At 43.4% G+C, this 23,114-nt stretch overlaps 1 protein-coding gene across 2 annotated transcripts in view; it reads right to left on the bottom strand.

Annotated features, from left to right (window-relative positions):
• LOC140420940 (ribosomal protein S6 kinase alpha-6) overlaps nucleotides 1–23,114 on the bottom strand; it is a 126,337-nt gene that overhangs the window by 56,822 nt on the left and 46,401 nt on the right. For both annotated transcript variants that reach the window (XM_072505125.1, XM_072505126.1), the window contains 3 exons: nucleotides 14,739–14,855; nucleotides 4,166–4,247; nucleotides 1,072–1,152 (listed from right to left, as the gene is read on the bottom strand). In XM_072505125.1, the coding sequence (XP_072361226.1) occupies nucleotides 1,072–1,152; nucleotides 4,166–4,247; nucleotides 14,739–14,855 (280 nt within the window). The remainder of the gene's footprint in view (nucleotides 1–1,071; nucleotides 1,153–4,165; nucleotides 4,248–14,738; nucleotides 14,856–23,114) is intronic.

Here is a 23,114-nt window from a genome sequence, read left to right as displayed (position 1 = left end):
TCTCTATTTACTGTGGTCAAACTGCTAGTCTCTAAAGTTCCAGGAATGTCCTGAGAATGTTAGGTTGTAAATAGTTATCCTTTAACCTGTCCATTTACTTCCGAGATGAGAGCGTGGGAGTCTCATGGATAGCAAATCAGCATTTCTGCCTGGATACAAGGGCCATGGGATTCATATTGCCACGGAGATGGGCTTTGAAAAGGTGAAAGGTTTCTAAAGAAATTCCTGAAATTTAGACAAGTCTGCCAAGATCTGGAGAAAGAGAGCAATTAGGGGCTGAAAGTCTCTATGGTATGTAATGTAGGAATGAGAGTGAGAGCTCGCACTCAGATGGAAAAAGGGTTTGGAACAAGGCTGGAAGTTTTATCTGACATGAGGAAAAGAGAAAATCTCCAGTAAAAATCCCTCGCCATGAAAGACAGTTCTGGGGTTTACAGTTACCAGGCTGGGAAAGGAAAGAATCGGAAGTAAACCTTTGAGAGCCAAGAATCACTTTGGATTTGGTCCATAAATCCATTGACTATTTAAGGGACAGTGTAAAGAATATCTGTGTGAAGTGGATTTTCTGGCTATATTAAAAGTAAAAGGGAAACGTTTTGTTCTGTTGTTTAAGGCATAAGTTGTGGACAATGTGTTTAATTAATAGTGTCTGCTTGTTACAGTAAAGCTTTAAGATGTGAAATTTTGTCAATTGATCCTTTCAGCTATCAGAGTCATAGAGCCATAGATATTTACAGCATGGAAACAGGCCCTTTGGCCCAGCTTGTCCATGCCACCCAGTTTCTATCACTAAGCTAGTCCCACTTGCATTGAAAGTTAGCATTTCTTTTTTTTTTTTATAAACGTTATCGGTCTCTACAGGGAATAGACCTCTAGAGGGATCGTAACAGTACAAAACATATTTTAAGTAATATTTTTAAAAACAGTACTCTGAGTGAGAATGACAGCATTGAATCTACACCTTGTTGATAAGTAGATCTCCAAAATACAATGGAGCAACAGAATGAATTAATTTTTCTTAAAGCAACGTTAAAGTATAAAAATAATTTATTAGGAGAGAGTAGTACTTGCCATAGTGTAATTTAACTATAAATGGATGATTTACTTCCACTAGAATGTCTCTTTCCATTTTTGTTCGGACACGATCCCGTACTAAAAGAAAAAACATGCAATCATTGAAAACAAATATATAAGTTCACAGAGCTGTAGAAAGTGCATCACAGGCAGTATACTGCTCCTTCCACCTGTGCCAATCTTAGCTCTTCAACAGTAGCTGGTGCACCAAGCCTGTCCTGCCCTTTCCCAACTGGAACTAAAACCATATTGTTCAGAAAGTTATTTAATAAAAGGTATGTTGCCCTTTTGATTACAAATGTACTCACTGAATTAATTACCTGAACAATTAATCTAATGATAACATGCACAAAAACAAACAACTACAGATGTTGGATATATGAAATAAATACAAAAGAATACTGCAAATACAAAGGTTATGCAGTATCTGTGAAAAGAGAAACAGAGTTAATGTTTCAGGTTAATCACTTGTCATCATAACTTGTACTTGTTTACAAGAATCATAGAATCCCTACAGGCCATTCAACCCATTGAGTCTGCACCGACCCTTCGAAAGACCACTTTACCTAAGCCCAATTTCCATCCCATTCCGGCAAATCCATCCTAAGGGGCAATTTAGCATGGCTAATCCACCTCACTTGCACATCTTTGAACTGTGGGAGGAAACCGGAGCTCCCGGAGGAAACCCACGCAGACATGGGGAGAACGTGCAAGCTCCACATAGACAGGTACCCGACTTTGGAATCGAACCCGAGTCCCTGGCACTGAGGCAGCAGGGCTAACCACTGTGCCACCGTGCCACCCAAAATGCCACTCTTCAATAACAAAGAAAGGATATATTTGCCACGGAGGGAGTGCAGCCGAGGTTTACCTGGAACAGCAGGATTGTTGTATCTTGAGAGATTGGATCAACTGTATTCACTGGAGTTTAGAAAAATGAGGGAGAAACTAAGTGAAACAGATAAAATTCGGACAGGGCTGGACAGACTGGAGGTCTAGAGCAAGGAGTCACAATCTCAGGTTACGGGGTAGCCCACTTAGGACTGCATTTCTTCACTCAAAGTGGTGAGCCTGTGGAAATCTCGACAACAGAAGGCTGTGGAGGTCATGCCACTGAATATATTTAAGAAGGAAATAGATTGATTTCTAGACTCTAAAGGCGTCAAGGGATATGGGGTGGGTGCAGGTGTATGGTGTTGAGTTCGAAGATTAGGCATGATAATAGCGGAGCAGGCTCAAAGGGCTGAATAACGCACTCCTGCCCTTATTTTCTATGTTTCCCTAGGTTTTTATTTTTATTGTGGGGAACAAATACCCAATGAGTACAAATCAACGTGGTGCAAAACTGAGGAAAGGTTGCAGTTAGAAACATCAGATAAGTGAAGCTGTGATCAAGAAACCTACCCTGCCCCAACCTCCAGGATATTCCATGGCTGCTGCATCAGGCGTTCTATTTCTCCCAAGGATAATGGTGCTTCACCAACTTGGTTGAAGGAGTTGACATATTGACCAAAACTCCAAAACCACTCTCAGTGATCTGAAATTCTAGTCAGTTCAAACTCCCACACCAAATGAATGACACTGCTAATGCAATGTCAATAGTGTCAAATATTTATTAGAAGCAGCTGAGCTAAACAATCTGGCTTGCCATCTGTCAGAATTCACTTCTCTCAGGATTATTAAGGTTTGGATTTAAAATGCACCATTACTCCCCAATTTGTATTATATAACTGACCAGCCAGTTAAACCTATTGAGGCATGTAGCCATCTCAGATGGCCACCTGCAAAGGACCATGGGAATTATGGCCAACCCAGGACTCAGGCACACTCGGAGCTTGTGTGTGTATTTGCAACCCAGATAGCTAGACGCGATCGAAACCCCTGCTCACTTGCATTCTAATGGCCCATTTCCCCAGAAAAAAAGGACTGTACTCAGGTGACCGATACAGATGCAGACTAACCGGCGCCACTCCTTTTGCCAAGAAAGCCCAAACAGCCACTGTCAATGACCGCTCAGGACACACCCAGCCATCAAGGCACCCGCCCCTTTATTGGCCAAAATCGAAGGCAGTGATCGAAGCCTGTCGAATTATTGGGTCCAAAACTAAAGACCGCCCCAAAGAGCGCAAAATCCCAGAGCGCTAAAAAGACACAGCCATGTGTTCGGTCTCTCTTGGCCCTGGCCTACACCCAAAACCACGTGTAGCATTACGACCAGACAAGTTCAAGACTAACGATCGCTTCCAGACGGATGAGCCCAGCAGAAACAAAGCCACTTCTTCTACCCAGCCACGCAAGATCCGAACAAAGGCCTTGTTCATCTGCAAAGAGCCGGTTGCCCTGAAGTTAAGTATAGGTTATTGTAGTTGTTAGGTGCAGTTTAACTCGTAGTGTTTTATGTTGCATGTCGAAGTAATCCTTGTGTGTAAATAAATTATCTTTGAACTTGAACTGACAACTGGTTGTTTGGTCTTTGATCGATATCCGGTAAAGCCTTGTGGTGGTATCATTTGATACCTGGCGACTCTGAAAAGCAATATTATCATTAATAACTGCCATATCTAGTTAATTTGGCAACATTATTGGCCACTCCGCCGGGACAGTATTCCAGTAAGAATAGCAACAGGCAGAAGGCCTCTTTAAAAATTAATTACTATTTAAAACAAGCAATCTTCAAAAAACAATTGGTAATCAATATTTTTGGGAAGTATTTTATGATCAAATATTAAGTAGACGGTATGTTAAAGCCCTTTTATTGATCATTACAATCCATTCCAGAATATTGTAAAAATGGTTAAATAAAAAGAGAAGGCTTGAATTACTCAGCAGAACAGAGAACACCAGTGGGGAGAGAAGCAGTCATTGCTTCAGGTCAATAAGCTTTCATCAGAACATGCAAATTCTGGGTTTTCCCCCTCCCAGCATTTTGTTTTTCATTTCAGATTCCAACGACCACGTCATTTTGCTATGGCATTATAAAAACGTGACCTGTTTACTTTGTGTTCCTCATCCTATTTCGCACAGAGCGGGTAATTAACTATTCAAAAGTAAAACTTGTAAGAAGAAAAAAAAGAAAGAGATTCAGGCTTACCTTTCAGAGTAGCTTTCTTGAGTACTTTCATTGCATACAACTGTCCTGCATCAGGACCAATCGCCTTTCTAACTAAAAATACCTGATTAAAGAAACATAGAAAGACAATAAGGTACAATGTTGTTGAAAAATAGAAATTCTAAACAGAGAGGCAAACAACTTCAGTATCTGGGCTATGTGCAAAAATCATTAACTGATCAAATAAAGGAACAGAAATCAGCCTTTGCTTCACAGTCCTTCATTTCCCCATGCCAATAAAAAATCCAAATCATTACCCTTTGGATGGGGAAAGTGCTTCCTCATTTCATTCTTTAAAGGCCTAACTCAAATGTTAAGGTTACTTATATTTAGGAATATAAGAAATAGGACGAGGAGTACGCCATTTGGTCTCTCGAGCCTGCTCCTACATTCAATAGCATAGCTGACCAGATTGATTTGATGTTCCCGTACTCTGGATTCTCCTCACCGAAAGAAAATTTCTCTGAATTTACCCTTTCTATCAATTTAAATACCTCAACAAGAGGACATAATTTGGGGAAATATTTTCAAAATAGCGGTCAGAACAACACGGAACGTTCAATTAACAAGCAAGTAATTGCTCCAAATAATGTAACCCTTACATCACAACAGTTCTGGAGAAGTGTCTCAATGTGAAACTTTCACTCTACTTCTTACTTGCCAGTTCTGACCACAATGCTACATTTTTGTAGTATTTTCTAACTTTACTTCAGATTCCCAATAGTACTACATATTTTACTTTTACACATCAGTAGTGGATGTAGGATAGCAATCAGATCGAACAAAACAGGAAAAGGAAGACAGCGCATTGCTGCTGTGCAAGGCTAAAACTTCAATTGTACTGTCACTTCTGTGTTGTTGTGAAAGTGGCCATAGAAGTCATGAATCAGATTAGATTTCAAAATTAACAAGGGTGCATCCCGTCGAGAAGTTTATTTCCGAGGATAGCGCGGTGGCTCAGTACTGTTGCCTCACAGCGCTGAGGACCGAGGTTCGATCCCAGCCCCGGGTCACTGTCCGCGTGGAGTTGGCAGATTCTCCCAGTGTCTGCGTGGGTCTCACCCCCCACAACCCAAAGATGTGCAGGGTAGGTGGAATGGCCATGCTAAATTGCTGCTTAATTGGAAAATAAAAAGAATTGTGTACTTAAAAAAAAATTTTAAGTACTTTATTTCCCACTACTTGGACTCTATGTCATACGGAGTGTAACTCCACTGCAGCTGAAGCTAGTGTTGCCACTGGTGTTGCTGTGCAATTTATAATCTGCAACACCGTGCATGTTTATCAAATGCTATAATCAAATGTGATTACTCTCAAAGCATTCTAAATCTAATTGATTAGGTGCCAGACTCTTTGCAGGCATGTAATAAATCCAAAGCGATTTTAGAACCCTCCCTTACTCACTGTGCAGTTTACAATGTGCAAGGAGAAACCACAAAATAACGTGGGCATTATTGGTTATCTTGAATTTTGCATGGATTGAAACTTGCCTTCATACAGCATCTTTTGAAGAATAGAAGGTCCCAAGGCATTTCTCATTAAATAATGTTTGACAGAAAGCAATGTAAAGAAATATAACAGGTGGAAGACTTGGAAAACTGCTCAAGGCGGCACAATTTGAGAATTGTGGGCTTGCCCGAAGGGACAGAGGTCCCAAGGCCAACGCAATACTTTGCTAAGAAGTTGGCAGAGCTGATGGGGGGGGGGGGGGGGGGGGGGGGGAGGAGAACCCCACCCTGTACGAGCTAGACCAAGCTCATTGGTCATTAAGGCCGAAGCCCAAAGTGAACGAGCCGCCAAGGGCAGTAATTATCTGCTTCCATAAGTTTTGCATGAAGGAGAAGGTATTAAGCTGGGCGAATCAGAAGCGTGAGGTGCTGTGGGATGGTACTGCGGTTCGGATCTACCAGGACTGGACGGTGGAGTTGGCAAAAAGACGAGTGAAGTTTGGGCGAGTGAAGGCGGCTTTGTACAAGGGGGTGTGATGTGGTGTGGTGTACCCGGCGAAGTTGAGTAACATATAACGCCAAAGACTTTTATTTTGAGACAGCGGAGGCGGCTGAGGCTTTCGTGAGGGCAGAAGGCTTGGGACAGACGTGAAGAGCGGAACTGGAAGAGAGACTGTCGACTGTGTTTGAGCGGCTGGAGAATGTATAAATGTTACAACTTTCTTTTTACTGATTTGTATTGAAATGTACTTCTCTTTGCATTGTTACAGAGGTCAAGTTAATGGCGTTCTGTGTTGCGACGGTTAAATGTTATGTTAGTGAATTGTAGGGGTTGGATTGTTGGGTTTGTTTTAGTGTTTCTTTCTCTGGGACTGGGTGGAAGGGGGCAAGAAGTCTTGGCGGGGGGAGCCACCCACACTAGCTAACTAAAGTCAGTTAGTGAACGGGAGTGAGGTGAGAGGAGGGCTGCAGACGTTGGAGCCTGGATAGCAGGCTTCAATGGGCCTGCGAGCGAGAGGGGGGGGGAAGGGATGGATGTTGGGGGATGTTTTTGTAGGGGGGGTTCTTGGGAGGGGGGGGGGGGGGGGGGGGTTCGATGTTAACAATGGACAGGGGCAGGTCAGGCTTTTGGGGCAGGGCCCAGTGGTATGGTGATGGTGGATAAGAAAGGTGGGGGGGGGTGAGAGACCGCCAGTAAGGATAATCACGTGGAACGTGAGAGGGCTAGGAGGTCCAGTCAAGATGTCAAGGGTGCTTGCACATCTTAAAAGTTTGAAAGCCGATGTAGCAATGCTGCAGGAGACTCACTTGAGGGTGAAGGGCCAGGTGAGACTTAAAAAGGGCTGGGTTAGCCAAGTGTTTCACTCCGGATTTGATGGAGGGGCTCGAGGGGTAGCGGTGTTGGTCAGCAAAAGGGTACGCTTCCAGATGGAGAAGATGGTGGCAGATCAGGAGGGTAGATATGTGATTGTGGCAGGGGCGCTGGAGGGGAGATTAGTGGCGCTGTTAAGTGTATGCGGTCCCAATTGGGACGCTGTGGGATTTGCGAGGAAGGTGTTTGGGGCTATGCCCGACTTGGACACGCATGAGCTGACTGTGGGGGTGGGACTGGAACTTGGTGCAGGAGCCAAGGTTGGACAGATCACAGCCACGCTCGCTGGTCCCATCGGGGGGGGGGGGGGGGGGGGGGGGGGGGAAAGAGTCCATAAGGTAAATCGACCTTTTTGTGGTGGGGAAGGCTTTGATGGCTGGAGTCAGGGGTCGGAATACTCTGCAATTGCAGTGTCAGATCACGTTCCACATTGGGTGGATATGGTGCTGGAGAAAGGGGTAGCGCAGAGACCGGGGTGGAAACTGGATGTGGGGCTTTTGGGGAACCAAGTGTTCTGTGAGAAAATTGAAACAGTAATTAAGGAATATGTAGGTTTCAATTGTACGGGTGAGGAGTCGAAGGCAGTCATCTGGGAGGCTCTAAATGCGGTGGTGAGGGGTGAGGTAATTTAGTTTAAGGCCAGGGTGGACAAAGAGGAGAGGTTGGAGCGGCAGAGAGTAATAGATGAGATGTTGGAGGTATACAGGACGTATGCAGAGGATGGGGACCCAGCGAAGCTGGAAAAGAGGAAGGAACTACAGGCGAGCCACCAGGAAGGCGGTGCGCCAACTGAGGCGAGCAAGAGGTGCAGTTTATGAACATGGAGATAAGGAGGTATGTTAACAAGTCAGCTCCGGAAAGAGGCAGCGGCAAGGGAAATTCTTCAGGTGAGGGATTGGGCAGGGAAGTTGGTGGTGGCTCCAGTGCTGATTAACAAAGTTTTTGAGGAGGTTGTACAAGACAGAGCCACCCGGGGGAGACCGTGAGATGCAGGAATTTCTAGATGGGTTGGAGTACCCGAGGCTAGGGGAGGGGGACAGGGCTACATTAGAAGGAGCAATAGTGGAGCAGGAGATAAAGGATGCGATTGGGAGGATGCAGTCGGGGAAGGTGGCAGGGCCGGATGGGTTTCCAGTGGAATATTATAAAAAATTCAACCTTGAGGCAGGCATAGATTTCCCTGTTGCTAAAAAAAGATAAGGATCCGACGGAGTGTGGGTCGTATCGGCCCATATCACTTCTGAATGTTGACGCAAAAGTGTTGGCGAAGGTACTGGCGGGTAGACTGGAGGAGTGCCTCCCGAAGGTGATAGGGGAGGATCAGACAAGGTTCGTGAAAGGGAGGCAGCTGTTTTTGAACATTAGGAGGGTTTTGAACGTCGTTGTGGCACCGGCGGAAGGGAAGGAAACAGAGGTAGTTGTGGCATTGGACGCCGAGAGGGCGTTTGACCGGGTAGAATGGGGATACCTGATGGCAGTACTGGAGCGGTTTGGGATTGGACCAAGGTTTGTGAACTGGGTAAAGCTATTATATAAGGAGCCGAAGGTGACTGTCCACACAAATAATATTGGTTCGAGATACTTTTCTCTCCACCGTGGGACAAGACAGGGCTGTCCTATGTCCCCCCTGCTGTTTGCACTTGCGATTGAGCCGTTGGCCATCGCATTGAGAGGTTCGGGAGCACGGAAAGGAATAGCGCGGGGGTGTCCTTATATGCCGACGACTTGCTGCTGTATGTGTCGGAACAGAGTGCATTGATAGGAGGAATATTGGAGCTACTGCGGGTATTTGGGTCTTTCTCGGGGTACAAGCTGAACCTGGACAAGAGTATTTTGTGGTGTCTCGACCCGGGGTGGGGGCAAGGGTGGGGAGGGGGGGGGGCTGCCATTCCATAGGGCAGGGACTCATTTTAGGTATCTGGGGGTGCAGGTTGCCCGGGAGTGGGGGAGGCTTCGCAGGTACAACATCACTAGTTTGGTGGGGAGAGTGAAAGCCAATCTGGCAAGGTGGGATGGCCTTCCTCTGTCACTGGTGGGTCAGGTACAGGCGGTTAAAATGAATGTGTTGCCGCGATTCCGGTTTATTTTTCAATGCCTACCGATTTTCCTGCCAAAGTCTTTTTTCAGGGAGATTGAGGAAAGGATTACCTCATTCATATGGGGAGGGAAGGAGGCCAGAGTGAGAAAGGTGCTGCTACAGAGGTGAAGGCAGGCAGGGGGTTTGGGTTCTCCGAACCTGTTGTACTACTACTGGGCGGCGAATGTGGAGAAGGTGCGGAGCTGGTCAGAGGGGTTGATTCTCAGTGGGTCAGAATGGAGGAGAGTTTGTGCAGGGGGTCGGGGCTGAAGGCACTAGCAACAGCGCCGCTCCCGATAGCGCCGGGGAAATATTCAGGGAGTCCGTTAATAATAGCTTCATTGAAAATCTGGAGGCAGTTTCGCCAACACTTCGGGTTGGGTTTAGGGTCAAGGGAAATGCCGATTCGGGGGAACCACAGATTTGAGCCAGGGAGGTGGGATGGAAGTTTTCGGAAATGGGAAGAGACGGGGATTAAGACGCTAAAAGATTTGTTTCTTCGGGGTCGGTTTGCAGGATTGAGGGAGCATGGGCTAGGGCAGAGAGAAGTGTTTAGGTACATGCAGGTTCGGGATTTTGCCAGGAAGGAGTTAGAGTTTCCCAGAGGAACCGGCCTCCACATTGCTGGAGGAGGTGTTGACAACAAGGGACTGGAGAAGGGGGCAGTGTCAGCGGTGTACGGAGCTATTTTGGAAGAGGATAAGGCACCACTGGAAGGGATCAAAGCAAAGTAGGAGGACGAGCTGGAAGAGGTTATAGAGGAGGGGGTCTGGTGTGAGGTGCTCCGGAGAGTGAATGCCTCCACCTCATGTGCGAGGTTGGGGCTGATACAGCTGAAAGTGGTATATAGAGCGCACCTCACGAGGGCGAGGATGAGCCGGTTTTTTGAAGGAGTAGATGATGTGTGAGAGCGTTGCGGGGGGGAGGGGGCCGCTAATCACGTTCATATGTTTTGGTCCTGTCCAAAGCTAGGGGAGTACTGGAAGGAGGTGTTTAGGGTAATTTCCAAGGTGGTGCGTGTGAAACTGGACCCGGGTCCCCGGGAGGGCATATTCGGGGTGTCGGACCAGCCAGGGTTGGAAACGGGTGCGGAGGCAGATGTCATAGCCTTCGCCTCGTTGATCGCCCAAAGGCGGATCCTGCTGGGATGGAGAGCAGCCTCTCCACCCAGTGCCCTGGCGGGGGGACCTGTTGGAATACTTGACCCTTGAGAAGGTTAAATTCGAACTGAGGGGAAGCTCGGAGGGGTTCTACAAGTCATGGGCACTATTTGTTATGCACTTTCAAGAACTGGATAACATCGAACATTAGTTGGGAGAGGGGCTGTGGAGATTAAGGGTGACTATGGGTAATCACTGATTCCTTTTTGTCATTTGTTTATGCAAACATGCAGACTGCTGTTTGGGGGTTGGTGGGCGGATGGGATCGTTGTTATAGTTATGGGGATTGACATATCTTGTTGATGGGTGTAAATGCGGGAGAAAATGTGAAAAAGGAGAATAAAGATATTTTTTTTTTTTTTTTAAAAGGAAATATGACAGGAGACCAAAGGTTTGGTCAAAGAAGTAGGTTTTAATCAGTGACTTGGAAGAGAGGGGCAAAAAGGTTTTGGAGGGGCTGGGGTATGATTCAACAGGGTTAACATGGATTAATAAAAGGAAAATTGTGTTTAACAAACATTTTGGGAGTTTTTTGAGAATGTTACTTGTAGCCTGGATAAAGGAGAACAAGTGGATGCGGTGCATTTGGATTTCCAGAAGGCTTCTGATAAAGTCCCACACAGGTCAGTGAACAAAATTAGAGCACGAGAGTTTGGGAGTAATCATAGAATACCTACAGTGCAAAACAAGACTATTCAGTCCATCGAGTCTGCATAGACCATCCAAAAAAGCACTCTACCTAGGTCCACTTCCCCCACCCCACCATGCCCTTTGCCCGTAACCTAACCTGCATATCCTTGGACACCAAGAGGCAATCCACCGAACTTGCCCATCTTTGGACTGTGGGAGGAAACTAGAGCACCTCAGGGGAAACCCACGCAGACACAGAGAGAACGTGCAAATTCCACACAGACTATGAATTGAGAATTGGTTAACAGGCAGAAAACAGAGAATAGGAATAAATGGATCATTTTCAGGATGGCAGGCTTGGTAATGGGGTACCACAAGAATCAGTGCTTGGATCATAGATGTCAACAATCTATATGAATGATTTTGGTATGGGGACCAAATGTAATAATTCCACATTTGCTGATGACACAAACTAGGTGGGAATGTCAGTTTTGAGGAGCATGTAAGGAGACTTCAAGGGACTTTGGACAGCCTAAGTGAATGGACATGAATATAGCAGATACAATATAATGTGAATAAATGTGAAGTTATCCATTTTGATAGAAAGGAACATAACAGCAGAGTATTTTTTAAATGGTGTAAGGTTGATGTCCAAAGAGACCTGGGTGTCCACGTTCATAAGTCACGAAAAGCTATCATACAGGTGCAGCCAGTATTCGGAATGCCTTCAACGCAAGGAGTTTTGAGTACAGGAGTAAAGATGTCCGCTGTAATTGTATACAGCCTTGGTGACAGCGCATCTGGAGTATTGTCAGTTTTGATCTCCTTATCAAAGGAAAGATGTACTTGCCAGAGAGGAACTACAACAGAATTTCATCAGATTAATCCCTGGGACGATGGGATTGTTTTATGGGGAGCGATTGAGGAAACTGGGTCAGTTTTCTCTAACATTTCAAAGAATGAGAGGTGACGTTGTTGAAACCTACAAAATTATTACAGGGTAGATATGAATAGGCTGTTTCCCCTGGCTGCTCAGAACCAGGGAACTGAGTCTCAGGATAAAGGAAAGGCCATCTAAGGCTGAGATAAGGAGTTTCTTCACATAGATGGTGGTGAATCTTTGGAATTCTTTACCCCAGAAGGCTGTGGAAACTCAATCACTGAGCATGTTAAAGGAAGAAATTGATCGATTTCTGGACATGACATTAGAGGATAGTGGGGGAAAATGGCAGAGGTAGATGATCAGCCATGACCTGTTTGGATAGGAGCAGGCTCGTTGGACGAAATGGCCTACTCGTGTATGTCTGTTCCTATGCTTCGAATTTATTTGGCAAGTTCACTTTGGACTTCGCGCTAGGTGCATGAAGATGTAGCAGCTATCTCAGCATTACCAGTGCAATATTCTGTTCAAAAACACTTTGGTTCTAAATATCCTATGGAAATGAAGATTCATCTGCTCCTGTTCCTGTTTTTGGAATTGTTGCAGCCATGCAGCACTTAACAATCGCAGGGCAGATTTCAGCCTGGGATAAAGGATATTTATCAGTACAGCGTCTTGTCTCACTCAGCTGAGGAATGGAAAAAAATTAAAACTCTCTGGTGATGCACAGTCATTAATTCAGATAATGATGCCGATTAATCAGGGACGGGCAGTCAGTGAAACATTTTAACAAGAGTGTTCTGTAAAAGGCTACATTAGCTCTAGCATGGCAATGATCAGTGAGTCAGAAGATTCTTTGTTAATAATAGGGATATTTTTGTCCATGTATTAGGATAAATCAGAGTCACTGATTAACAGTAATTGAGTTAGTCAAACTCCATTTTTATCAAACTGTATTCTGAGATTTGTTCTGGTGCTTTGACAATAGTCATTATTCTGTGAAAAATCAAAGTAGTCTTTATACATATTTCTACACATTTGTATAATCAAAAGGAGGACATGCAAAATGCCTGAATTAGAAGTTGATATGTCAACTAGCAGTCCTAAAGAGGGAAAATGGGGTTCAGATTTATTCGTTGCCAATCCAAGGTTCTGGTAGCTTGTGGGGGAGGGAGGGGATGTGGGAATAGGAAAGAGGAGGTCCTGAGGTTTGGCAAACTGGGGTGAGGGTCCTGGAGTATGAGCAAACAAACTCTCAATGTGTTTATCTGAAATTCCCCTCACAATATTTAAGAGACATTAATCCATTTATTTAAGAGGATGCTTCAATAAGCATCAAGAAAATTTTCAGATTGATGTATTAAATGTCTATATTCTACTATTCTGTGTTTTTTCTTCAGAACCAATTTTTATTTGCTATTGAAGCTCCTCACTGCCCATAAATACAACCAATGTACTTTCATATTGGATATCAAAAACATTGCACACAATTGCATCAATAAATTTATAATGTAATTAATTTGTTTACAACACTGCTCTACTGCAGTGAACTCTACCTTTAAGATTTGGAGAATTCACATGCCATGGAATGTGATTTCCAAATTTACTCAAATATAGCTAATTGCAGCCTCAAAAAAGTATAATCAGAATTTGTCAATTGCTCATAAATTTTCAATTAAACCAAACAGAGTAATGCAAATTTAGTCAAAATTTTAAAGCTGAGAAATCAGCCAAGCTGAGTGGAATGTTAATTACCATTTACATCACAAAGAAAGACAATCATTCATTTCAGAAAATATTTAAACAGCAGTATGGATTTGAGAGATACAGAATGAACCGCTATTAGTTAAACAAGTTGACAGAGGTCCTGCAAAACAAGTGATAGCTGAGCCACACAAGTACGGGAGGTCCTAATTTCAGCCCCCCCAGGCTGGGAGTTAGCTGATATCAAGTGGGGAGGCAGCTGGGGCACTTCAGACGATATGGGATGGGCAAGTTGGTCAAGGTTCCTGCTCCTAATGATTACCCACAATCCCAGCAGACAGACAGACATCAAGGTCAGGTTTGGCTGAGATGGTTATCAAGGTTTATGTACGCATAATGGTGATTTAGGCCAGGCATCAGATGGAAACGAATATCTACAGAATCACATCCCAGCTCCTCAGATGAGGAATAAGTGGAGGGGAAAACTGTTGAAGAGGATCAAAATGGAATATTGTCAGATTTTTTTGAAATTGGTTAACATGCACTTTGACTCTGGAAATAGTGAGATTGATTCGCAAATTTCAAAGCATGCATATGTGTGTATAATTAAACATTTAGACACTTGTTTCCAAGTGGTGGGTTTTCATGAAAAAGCTTCGGCAACAAGAGTCTGTGAGCTACCCAGTCAGGAACATCGTGCCCCCCCCCCCCGGATTGTAATTCAGTTTTCATCCAACGTCTACACAAATACATTTCCAGCAGATGCCATTGTCTGCCTATCAGAAGTGGAAGGGTTCATTAATTTCTGCCTTCACTAGCCTAGGAACAAGACCAATTATAAAGCCCTCTCTCTGCTCCAAGTATCCTCAAATGAAATTGACCAGACATGGATGAAGCCCTCGGACCTGTGGCCTTTAATTCAACACCAGGAGCCATTCTTTTCCACTGGTGGAGCCATTAATTGGTCCAGTTTTACTGTTACATCAGAAGATATTTTTGACTTGAGACTAATTATGGACAACGGTAACCACAGCAGTTGGAAATCGGTAAGTTTTGTCTGCACCAGGTAACCCATTCATATGTTCAAAAACACAGTGAAGGGTGGACCAGCCACAGAGAAAATGCAATTGCTGTAATATGTTCACATTGAAAAAAAATCTGCATACGTAAACTTAAGGGAAAAAGGATGAGAAGGACAAATTCATTTGAATTTCTGCCTCTTTAACAAAGTCCAGTCAAGTTCCTCTCAACAACCTGCTGTAACCAAAACTACAGAACACTTACCTTTCCAAAAGATCCCTGACCAAGGACTTTTAGCAACTCAAATTGTGTGGAATCAGCCTTCTCACAGCCTTCTTTCACATGATGTGTGATTGCAATCTCCTTGAAACTTCCTTCATCCTGAAGATACAACATTTAGAAAACATAGCTATAAAATTAAACATCAAGACAATTAAACATCAAGAGACAATCAAGTATTGTATTTCACCAAAAATAATCTCAGCTATCAGGTGAATGTGATGACTGACTTCATTAATATTTTTCCTTTTGTTCGTATACGGTATGGAAAAAGAGCAAAAAACATTTTTAGTGGCACCATGGAACCAATAGACACACAGGAAAAAGTGCAGAAAAACCCAAAAATGAGGCTGCATGACTAAAATTAGTCTCCGTATTCAGATGAGACGACAACAAATCACTCAGCATTGCTGTTTCTGATCACAATCGGGTGGACATCGTGCATCTAATATGAGATGATGACACAAGAACAGGCTTTGCTCAAGGCCATTCTGATATTCTCCATGGTCAAAGAATCCAACATTCACTGCCGAGGCTGATGTACGAATAATGATGCCCGGCAAGCTGGAAGGGGGACAAAACTGGGCTGGGAACAAATTGGTAACACACTTGCAGTTTTGCAAAGGTGCCAGCCCTTACTAACACAGAGAGGCGGTGTCCAATTTGAGGCTCTTGCATCCAGCCCTCAAAACCGAAGCAACATAATCTCATTTACCAGAGGAAAAATCAAATGCCAAAAAAATACTGACAACAGTACCGCAAGAACACAACTATAAAGGTGATCTAAAACTTTTGTTGCTGCAATCGCTGATCACTCATGGAACTGTTTATCGTAAATCAGAGGAAAGCACTTAAGGACAAGGCTGTGAGGCCATAAAATATAAAGCACAAGGTATGATCCTGCTATGTTTCTACCCTAAATCTAAATATTGACAAATGTAACAATGAGTAAAGGAAGTCAAACAGAAGCAAGAAACAATATAAAAATAGTGCAAAAAGATGAAATAGTAGGAAAGTTTTTTACATACAAATTAGCCATTTGAAGCAATGCAAAAACTGTTGCTCGTGTTGTATACTTACAAGGAATTAATTTGTTCGACCCGTTATATATTTCTGAGTTTATACTGAATAAACTGATTTTAGAATTTATTTCAATTTGCTCTGTATTTTACTAAATTACTACAGTGCATTACCATACATTAACTTTCTTTGCCTTTTCTAAATCCGTATCACAGAGAATATGAATGCAGAACCATTCAAACAAATTTGCATACCACATCAACACAAACAAAATTCTGTTATATACTGGTGTACACTGTTCACTAAATGCCTTGCACATAACAAATTAAATTGAACGAACTGGGAGTTGATCCAGAAAAGAAGGATTCATGACTCAAATGTGGAAATAAAGACACACCGTTCTGTTCAATATGCCAAAACACCCACACTGCAACCCACTGCAAGCCTGAAGCACACATGCACAGTTATTAACAGGGTTTCAGACACAAGGCTCAATAATGCAAAAATAAATCTGGGATATTTCTGATGGAAACAAATCATAATTTATAGGCTGTTTTCTGATCTGATGCACAGATCATTTATTTTACTTATATTGAATTTCACAGCACCGAAATGGGTCATTCAGCCCAACAGAACTATGTTGGTGTTTATGCTCTGCATGAGCCTCCTCCCATCTTAGTCATCTCTGCATATCAACATACCCTTCTATTCCTTTCTCCCTCGTACGCTGACCTAGCTTCCTTTTAAATATGCCTTCCATTTGTCGCCAAGGAATGAGCAAGTGGAGAGGTAGTCTGACAATTTCATTCTTAAAAAATTAACATGTACAAAGCAAATTTATATCACTAAATTTATACGATTAAAAATGAACAAGAACCTATCTATAATGATGTATGCCACTAAGCTGCAAATAAGTCACATCACTGAAAGTATAAACAGGTATCAGAAAGCTTCAAAATTTCCAGTAAGTCTGTTTTTTAGTCTAACCATGATATTTAATAAATTCACTCCCACTCGGTCACATCCTAACCGAAGATGTCTTGAGCTACCACCAAATCTAGCTTCCAACTAGTAGGCTCAGTCAGTCAATGGCCATGCCAACAGGTTAATGAGTTAGAAACTTGTGCATCAAAAACAGGTTCACAGAACCTAGCCTCTGAGAATCCAAGAGGAAGCAACACTAGCAGAAAAGTGGTTATAATCAGGAGTCAGGAATTACAAGTCAACCAGCTCCTGGTTACAACATGTTTTGTGCTGCTACCTCTTGGTTTACCAAAATAATGAATCTTGATTTGGTCAATATTTTATGTATTTACTTATTGATAAAATCTGTCACATGTACCAAGGTACAGTGAAAAGTATTATTCTGCATACAGACCTGACAGATCATTCCACACCTATATACATTAAGGACAACATACAACATACAAGGATTTCACATTTTAGTTTTTTCAGAATTTTAATGAAAAGGATTCAACACGGGCATTTTCCAATAATGCAAACCATTGTTTCAGGAAATTTAGGATTTTGTTTCTCCAAAATAAAATTATCATGGTGTTGTATTAAATAGATGGATAACGACAGTCAAGGTATTTGAACGTCTGGCAGTCTTGGTAATATTTAGAAAAAGAGACATCAAATATTTCAGTGCTACTTTAAATGCACAAAAATTGGAAATTATGATCTCGATGAAGCACACAACTCTGCGAAATGATTACACTTTCACTTGAATCAAGTATTACATTTCTGAACACTGATTAATGGGTTTCAAAATAAAATTATTTGCATAAAGCACAAAAAGTCACAATGGTAACACTGGCTGACTTGGATTTTTGAACAAACCAGGTCATGCGCTCGGATTGTGGACACCAACACCATCTGTGTAATACCAGGCCAGCATAAAACTTGGTAGCCTCATGAGGAAATTGACAATTTACCTTTCACAAATTAACACCATTTGCTAAGTTTGATGAAAAAAACAAGAGTTGTGAAACAATTCTGCTTACAATCATTTCATGACAATATTGGAACTAAAGTGAAACAAGATGACTTGCGTTCTTCCACAATCACAATAATTGAAATAAATGAAATGTGCATTACAATAGTGAAAGGGTTTGCATTTAGATCATATCTTTTATGACCTTAGGATGTCACAAAGCTCTTTACAGACAATTAGTTGCTTGTTTAAGTGTAGTTACTGTTGGGATGCAGGAAATAACAGTTAATTTACGCACACACACAGGAAGGAGTCACAAACGGTAATGGTATAAGCAGCTTGTTTTCCCTGTGATTTCTGCTTCACTGAACGTCATGCTAACCTAATTCTGGTAAAGGTCACAACAGCAGAAAGTATGTCATAGCAATGGGTCTATTTTAGAATCTTTTTAACAAGTAGCTCGGTATTGCACCCACACCCCATTTATCCTACGCAGAACTTATAATAAACATGCTTTTATATGCCTTCATGCAGTATTTCCTTTAAGTACAGCCAATTTGTTAATAGCAAGATCCTACAAATAGTAAATGGGAACAATTATGACTTGGTGCTAAGGGATCCTTGGCAGGAGGACTTTAAGAGGTGGGACATGCAGCCTTTATCGCTGGCGGGCAGGGTGCAAGCAATTAAGATGATGGTCCTCCCGAGGTTCTTATTTGTATTTCAATGTCTCCCTATTTTAATCACCAGGACCTTTTTTAATAAAATAGATAGGAGCATTACGAGCTTTGTATGGGAAGGGAAAGTTCCGAGAGTAAGGAGGGGGTTCCTTCAGCGCAGTAGGGACAGAGGAGGACTGGCACTACCGAACTTGGGAGATTATTATTGGGCCGCCAATGTGGCAATGATACGTAGATGGATGATGGAGGGTGAGGGAGCGGCGTGGAAAAGGCTGGAGAGAAGGTCCTGTAAAGGGACGAGTCTAGAGGCGCTGGTGACGGCACCGCTACCGCTCTCACCTAAAAAGTACACCACGAACCCGGTGGTGGCGGCAACACTGAACATATGGGGACAGTGGAGGCGACAGAGAGGGGTGCGGGGAGCCCTGGTGGGGTCCCCTATCAGGAACAACCATAGGTTCGCCCCAGGAAGAATGGATGGAGGATTTCAGAGCTGGTACCAGTTGGGAATTAGGAAGGTGGGAGATTTATTTATAGATGGGACTTTTGCGAGCTTGGGAGCATTGGAGGAAAAGTATAAGTTACCCCGGGGAAATTTCTTGAGATATATGCAGGTGAGGGCGTTTACTAGACAACAGGTGAGGGAATTTCCGTTGCTCCCGACACAGGGGATACAGGACAGGGTGCTTTCAGGGGTGTGGGTCGGAGAGGGCAAGGTGTCAGAGATTTACAGAGAGATGAGGGAAGAGGGGAAGGAGTCGGTGGGAGAACTAAAGGGAAAGTGGGAAGAAGAATTAGGGGAGGAGATAGAAGAGGGTATGTGGGCTGATGCCCAAAGCAGGGTAAACTCCTCTTCCTCATGCGCCAGGCTTGGTCTGATTCAATTTAAGGTGCTACATAGAGCACACATAACGGGGGCAAGATTGAGCAGGTTCTTCGGAGTGGAGAACAGATGTGGGAGGTGTGGCGGGAGCCCGGCAAACCACGCACATATGTTTTGGGCGTGCCCGGCACGGGAAGGATATTGGAAGGGAGTGACGGGAGTGACCTCGCAGGTGGTGAATGCCTGGGTCAAACCAAGCTGGGGGTTAGCTCTATTTGGAGTTGCGGAAGAGCCGGGAGTGCAGGAGGCGAAAGAGGCCGATGTCGTGGCCTTTGCGTCCCTAGTAGCCCGGCGCAGGATCCTACTTATGTGGAAGGAGGCGAAACCCCCCGGACTGAAGGCCTGGGTAAACGATATGGTGGGGTTTATTAAACTGGAGCAGATAAAGTTTGCCCTGAGAGGATCGGCTCAAGGGTTCACCAGGCGGTGGCAGCCATTTCTCGACTACCTAGGGGAACGTTAGAGGGAAGACAGATGACCAGCAGCAGCAACCCAGAGGGGGGGGGGGGGGGGAGGAGGTTTAGTTGAGGATAGGTCAATAGAGTATGAAGTTTTGTTACTTGTGTATTATTATTATTATTGTTAAAAAGTTAAAAATTTCTGTTTTGTTATTGTTATCGTTTCGCTTGTTTTGTAAGCGGGAAAAATGTTGCTCAGGGAAAAAAATTTTCAATAAAATATATATTTTTTTTAAAAAAGGGATCCTTGGCATTCAACTGAAAGGAAAAACTGAACCTCAGCTCAATGTTTCCATTGTGTACTTAGTGATTTTTTTACCAGCAGCACTGAATCTGAACAGGGCACTTTAAGATGATGCATGCAGTATTGAGGTGACATAATTGACCGTTTGCACGGGTAACTGCACGAAGTAGGTCTTCAGCCTGTAGAATCCATCATTGGGAGGAAACCGGCACACCCGGAAGAAACACACCCAGACACTGGGAGATTGTGCAAGCTCCACAAAGTCACCCGATGCTGGAATTGAACCGGGTGCCTGATGCTGGAATTGAACCGGGTGCCGGATGCTGCGAGGCAGCAGTGCTCACCACTGTGCCATCCTTGTACCGAACACATTTCCTTAATAAAGCTCCTTAGTTTGTTGAACCTCTGTGGCCTCCTAACCACAATCCTGCAAACTAATACACAAAAAGTGACGAGGGAGTCCAACAACACTTGCAGCCAACCAGAAACAGCCACCCAGAAACAAAATATTGTTGAGAAATTCAGAAAGAACTTCGAAGAGAAGGTCTCCACGTGCTACAACCCAGAACCAACTTAGAACAAACTCGCGAGCCATAAATATTGCTCTGCAGCAAACAAATCTAGAGCTGGGAGTGTTTTAAAACAAGGAAAACTGGCTGAGGCTAGTGTTGTGGCATTATTTTAAGTAGAGCAAAAACTCGTGGCACACTGGCATATGTCAGCCCTTCCATAGGCAAGAAATGATGGGAGCGTTTGGCGCCATGGGACCGTCAGTTGAGAATGCAGAGCGATGGAGCTATTTATGGAACGGTTTGACTATTTTGTAAAGCTAACGCGATAGCAAAGGATATACAAGTTCCACATTCCTGAGCATAAACGAGGGGGGAGACACATTTAACCACCTCAGGACATTGGTGTAGCTGGCAAAATCAGGCCCAAAGACATACAAAGAAATAGCTGGAATTTTGCAGGGCCATTATTTTAGTCATCGCAGGAAAGTTTTAGTCATCGCAGGAAAATTTAGATTTCGTCAGCGCAAAAGAGGGGGAAATCAATAGTAAAATTTGTGGCTACACTGAAAAGACTGGCAAAGCAATGCAAGTTTGTGGATGCATTAAATGATACAATTAGGGATAGATTGGTCTGTGGTTTGAGGAGCGAAGCAATTCAAAAGCAGTTGTTAAGCAAAAGCAACCTGACTTTAAAGAAAGCCATGGAAGCTGCTGTATCATGGAGCTAGCAGCCAAAGAAGCGTAGTATTGGAGTTCAATCACAAGATGTCGACCAAAACTCGAACGCAAACACAGTCTCATACTTGCTATAGATGTGTGATGACCGGACACTTAGCAGCAGATTGTTGTTGCAAAGATAGAGCAGATTGTTGCTGCAAAGATACCATGTGCCGAAACCGTGGAAGGGCAACATTGAGCGCACATGTTGGAAAAAGCTAGCTAGCTTCAGACAAAAGTAGGAAAAAGCAAGAAACTAATACAGGAACTGGCAACTAGAACAAAGGAAATAAAGTGTCCATGTAGAACAAGAAGGACAAAAGAAGAGATTCACAGTCCAAGGACGAGTTGTCGGTGAACGAATGAAAGAAAGCAATAGTCATATTTTATATATTTTGCAGTAATGTTATCAAAACCTGAGGTAAGATACATACAGACAGTATGACTGCTAAAGCTGAGATTAAGGGTCATAAAAGTGAGGTAATCGTTGATTTTGCAGGTGAAGTGTTGTGCTCGTGGAATCTTGTTATGAGAACTGTGGTGTAGATGATTTATGAGGGGTATTGCGTTTAGTCCTGGCTAAACAGGTCATGGGAAATCTTGTGGGAGGAGACAAAAGAATACCTTCTGCTTTGGGCACAGATTATGTAATTAAGGGGAGGAGCCAGGTCTGTGTGAGAAAGTTAGATATTCCTACAATTTTACTTTAACAGAGGTGTTTCAGTTTTTGTCTCTCTCCAAAGGTTCTGCACAGAGGAAAGTTTAAAAAAACCTGGTTGTTAACTTTCATCAAGTGGTATTTGAACTACGTTGGTTAGTTTAATTTGAATACAGAGGCAGATTTAGGCAGTAAGTTTCTCTTTTACTTAAAAGCTGGTGTACCTGTTAACTGTAAAGCTATTTAACTGTTGTTAATGTAGTTAATTCTGGGTTTCAACTGAAGTTTGTTTTAACATAATAAATACCTAGGGTTCAGTCTTATCACTCCTGTGGTGAAGTAACACTCAATTTTACAAATTGCAAATGTGCTCTCGTCTGGGATTCTAACACTGGTTCAGAATCAGGCTACCAAAATCCTGAAGAAACGTCCTGTTCTTTTCAATGGTGAGCTGTCTCAGTGAAGTTGAAGATCAAAGTAGGGAGTCAGGCAAAACACTTAAAGACAAAAGTCGATACCCTATGCAATCCGACCAAAAGTGGAGGTGGATTTGGAACGATTGGTGAAGATAGGAGTCCTGGAACCTGTCAACGTTACGGAATGGGCTGCCTCAATCACACCAGTTATAAAAAGGACAGATAGGCTTACTAAATTACTACGGAAGGTTTGTCTCCAATTTGGTGACCATTTTGAAAATCTTGCATAATCTAGTGAGACAAAATAACAAGTGGAAGTGGGTGGATCAATGTGAGAAATTGATATTCTTTTTCTTTAAAATATATTTATTCAAATTTTTCAACAAATTTTCAACAAAACCCCCCCCCTAACAAACAAGAACACAACAGTCAGAAATTATACATTGGATTTCCCCCATATACAATAACCCCCCATATAACATTTAAAAACACAAATAGGGAGAAAAAAAACACCTTCACCCAAACGCCACCCCAAAAGAAACCCTCCCCCCCCGGGCTGCTGCTGACCTCCTCTTAACGCTCCGCGAGATAGTCAAGGAACGGTTGCCACCGCCTGGAGAACCCTTGCACAGACCCTCGCAAGGCAAACTTTATCCTCTCCAGCTTGATGAACCCTGCCATGTCATTGATCCAAGCTTCCACACTAGGGGGCTTCGCATCTTTCCATAGTAGCAAAATCCTCCGCCGGGCTACCAGGGACACAAAGGCCAGAATACCGGCTTCTTTCGCCTCCTGCACTCCCAGCTCATCCGATACCCCAAATAATGCCAATCCCCA

Source organism: Scyliorhinus torazame, chromosome 5, assembly GCF_047496885.1.
Source record: "Scyliorhinus torazame isolate Kashiwa2021f chromosome 5, sScyTor2.1, whole genome shotgun sequence".
Taxonomy (NCBI): domain Eukaryota; kingdom Metazoa; phylum Chordata; class Chondrichthyes; order Carcharhiniformes; family Scyliorhinidae; genus Scyliorhinus; species Scyliorhinus torazame.
The sequence above is the reverse complement of the archived record's forward strand: the minus strand, read 5'-3'. Positions and strand labels throughout refer to the sequence as shown.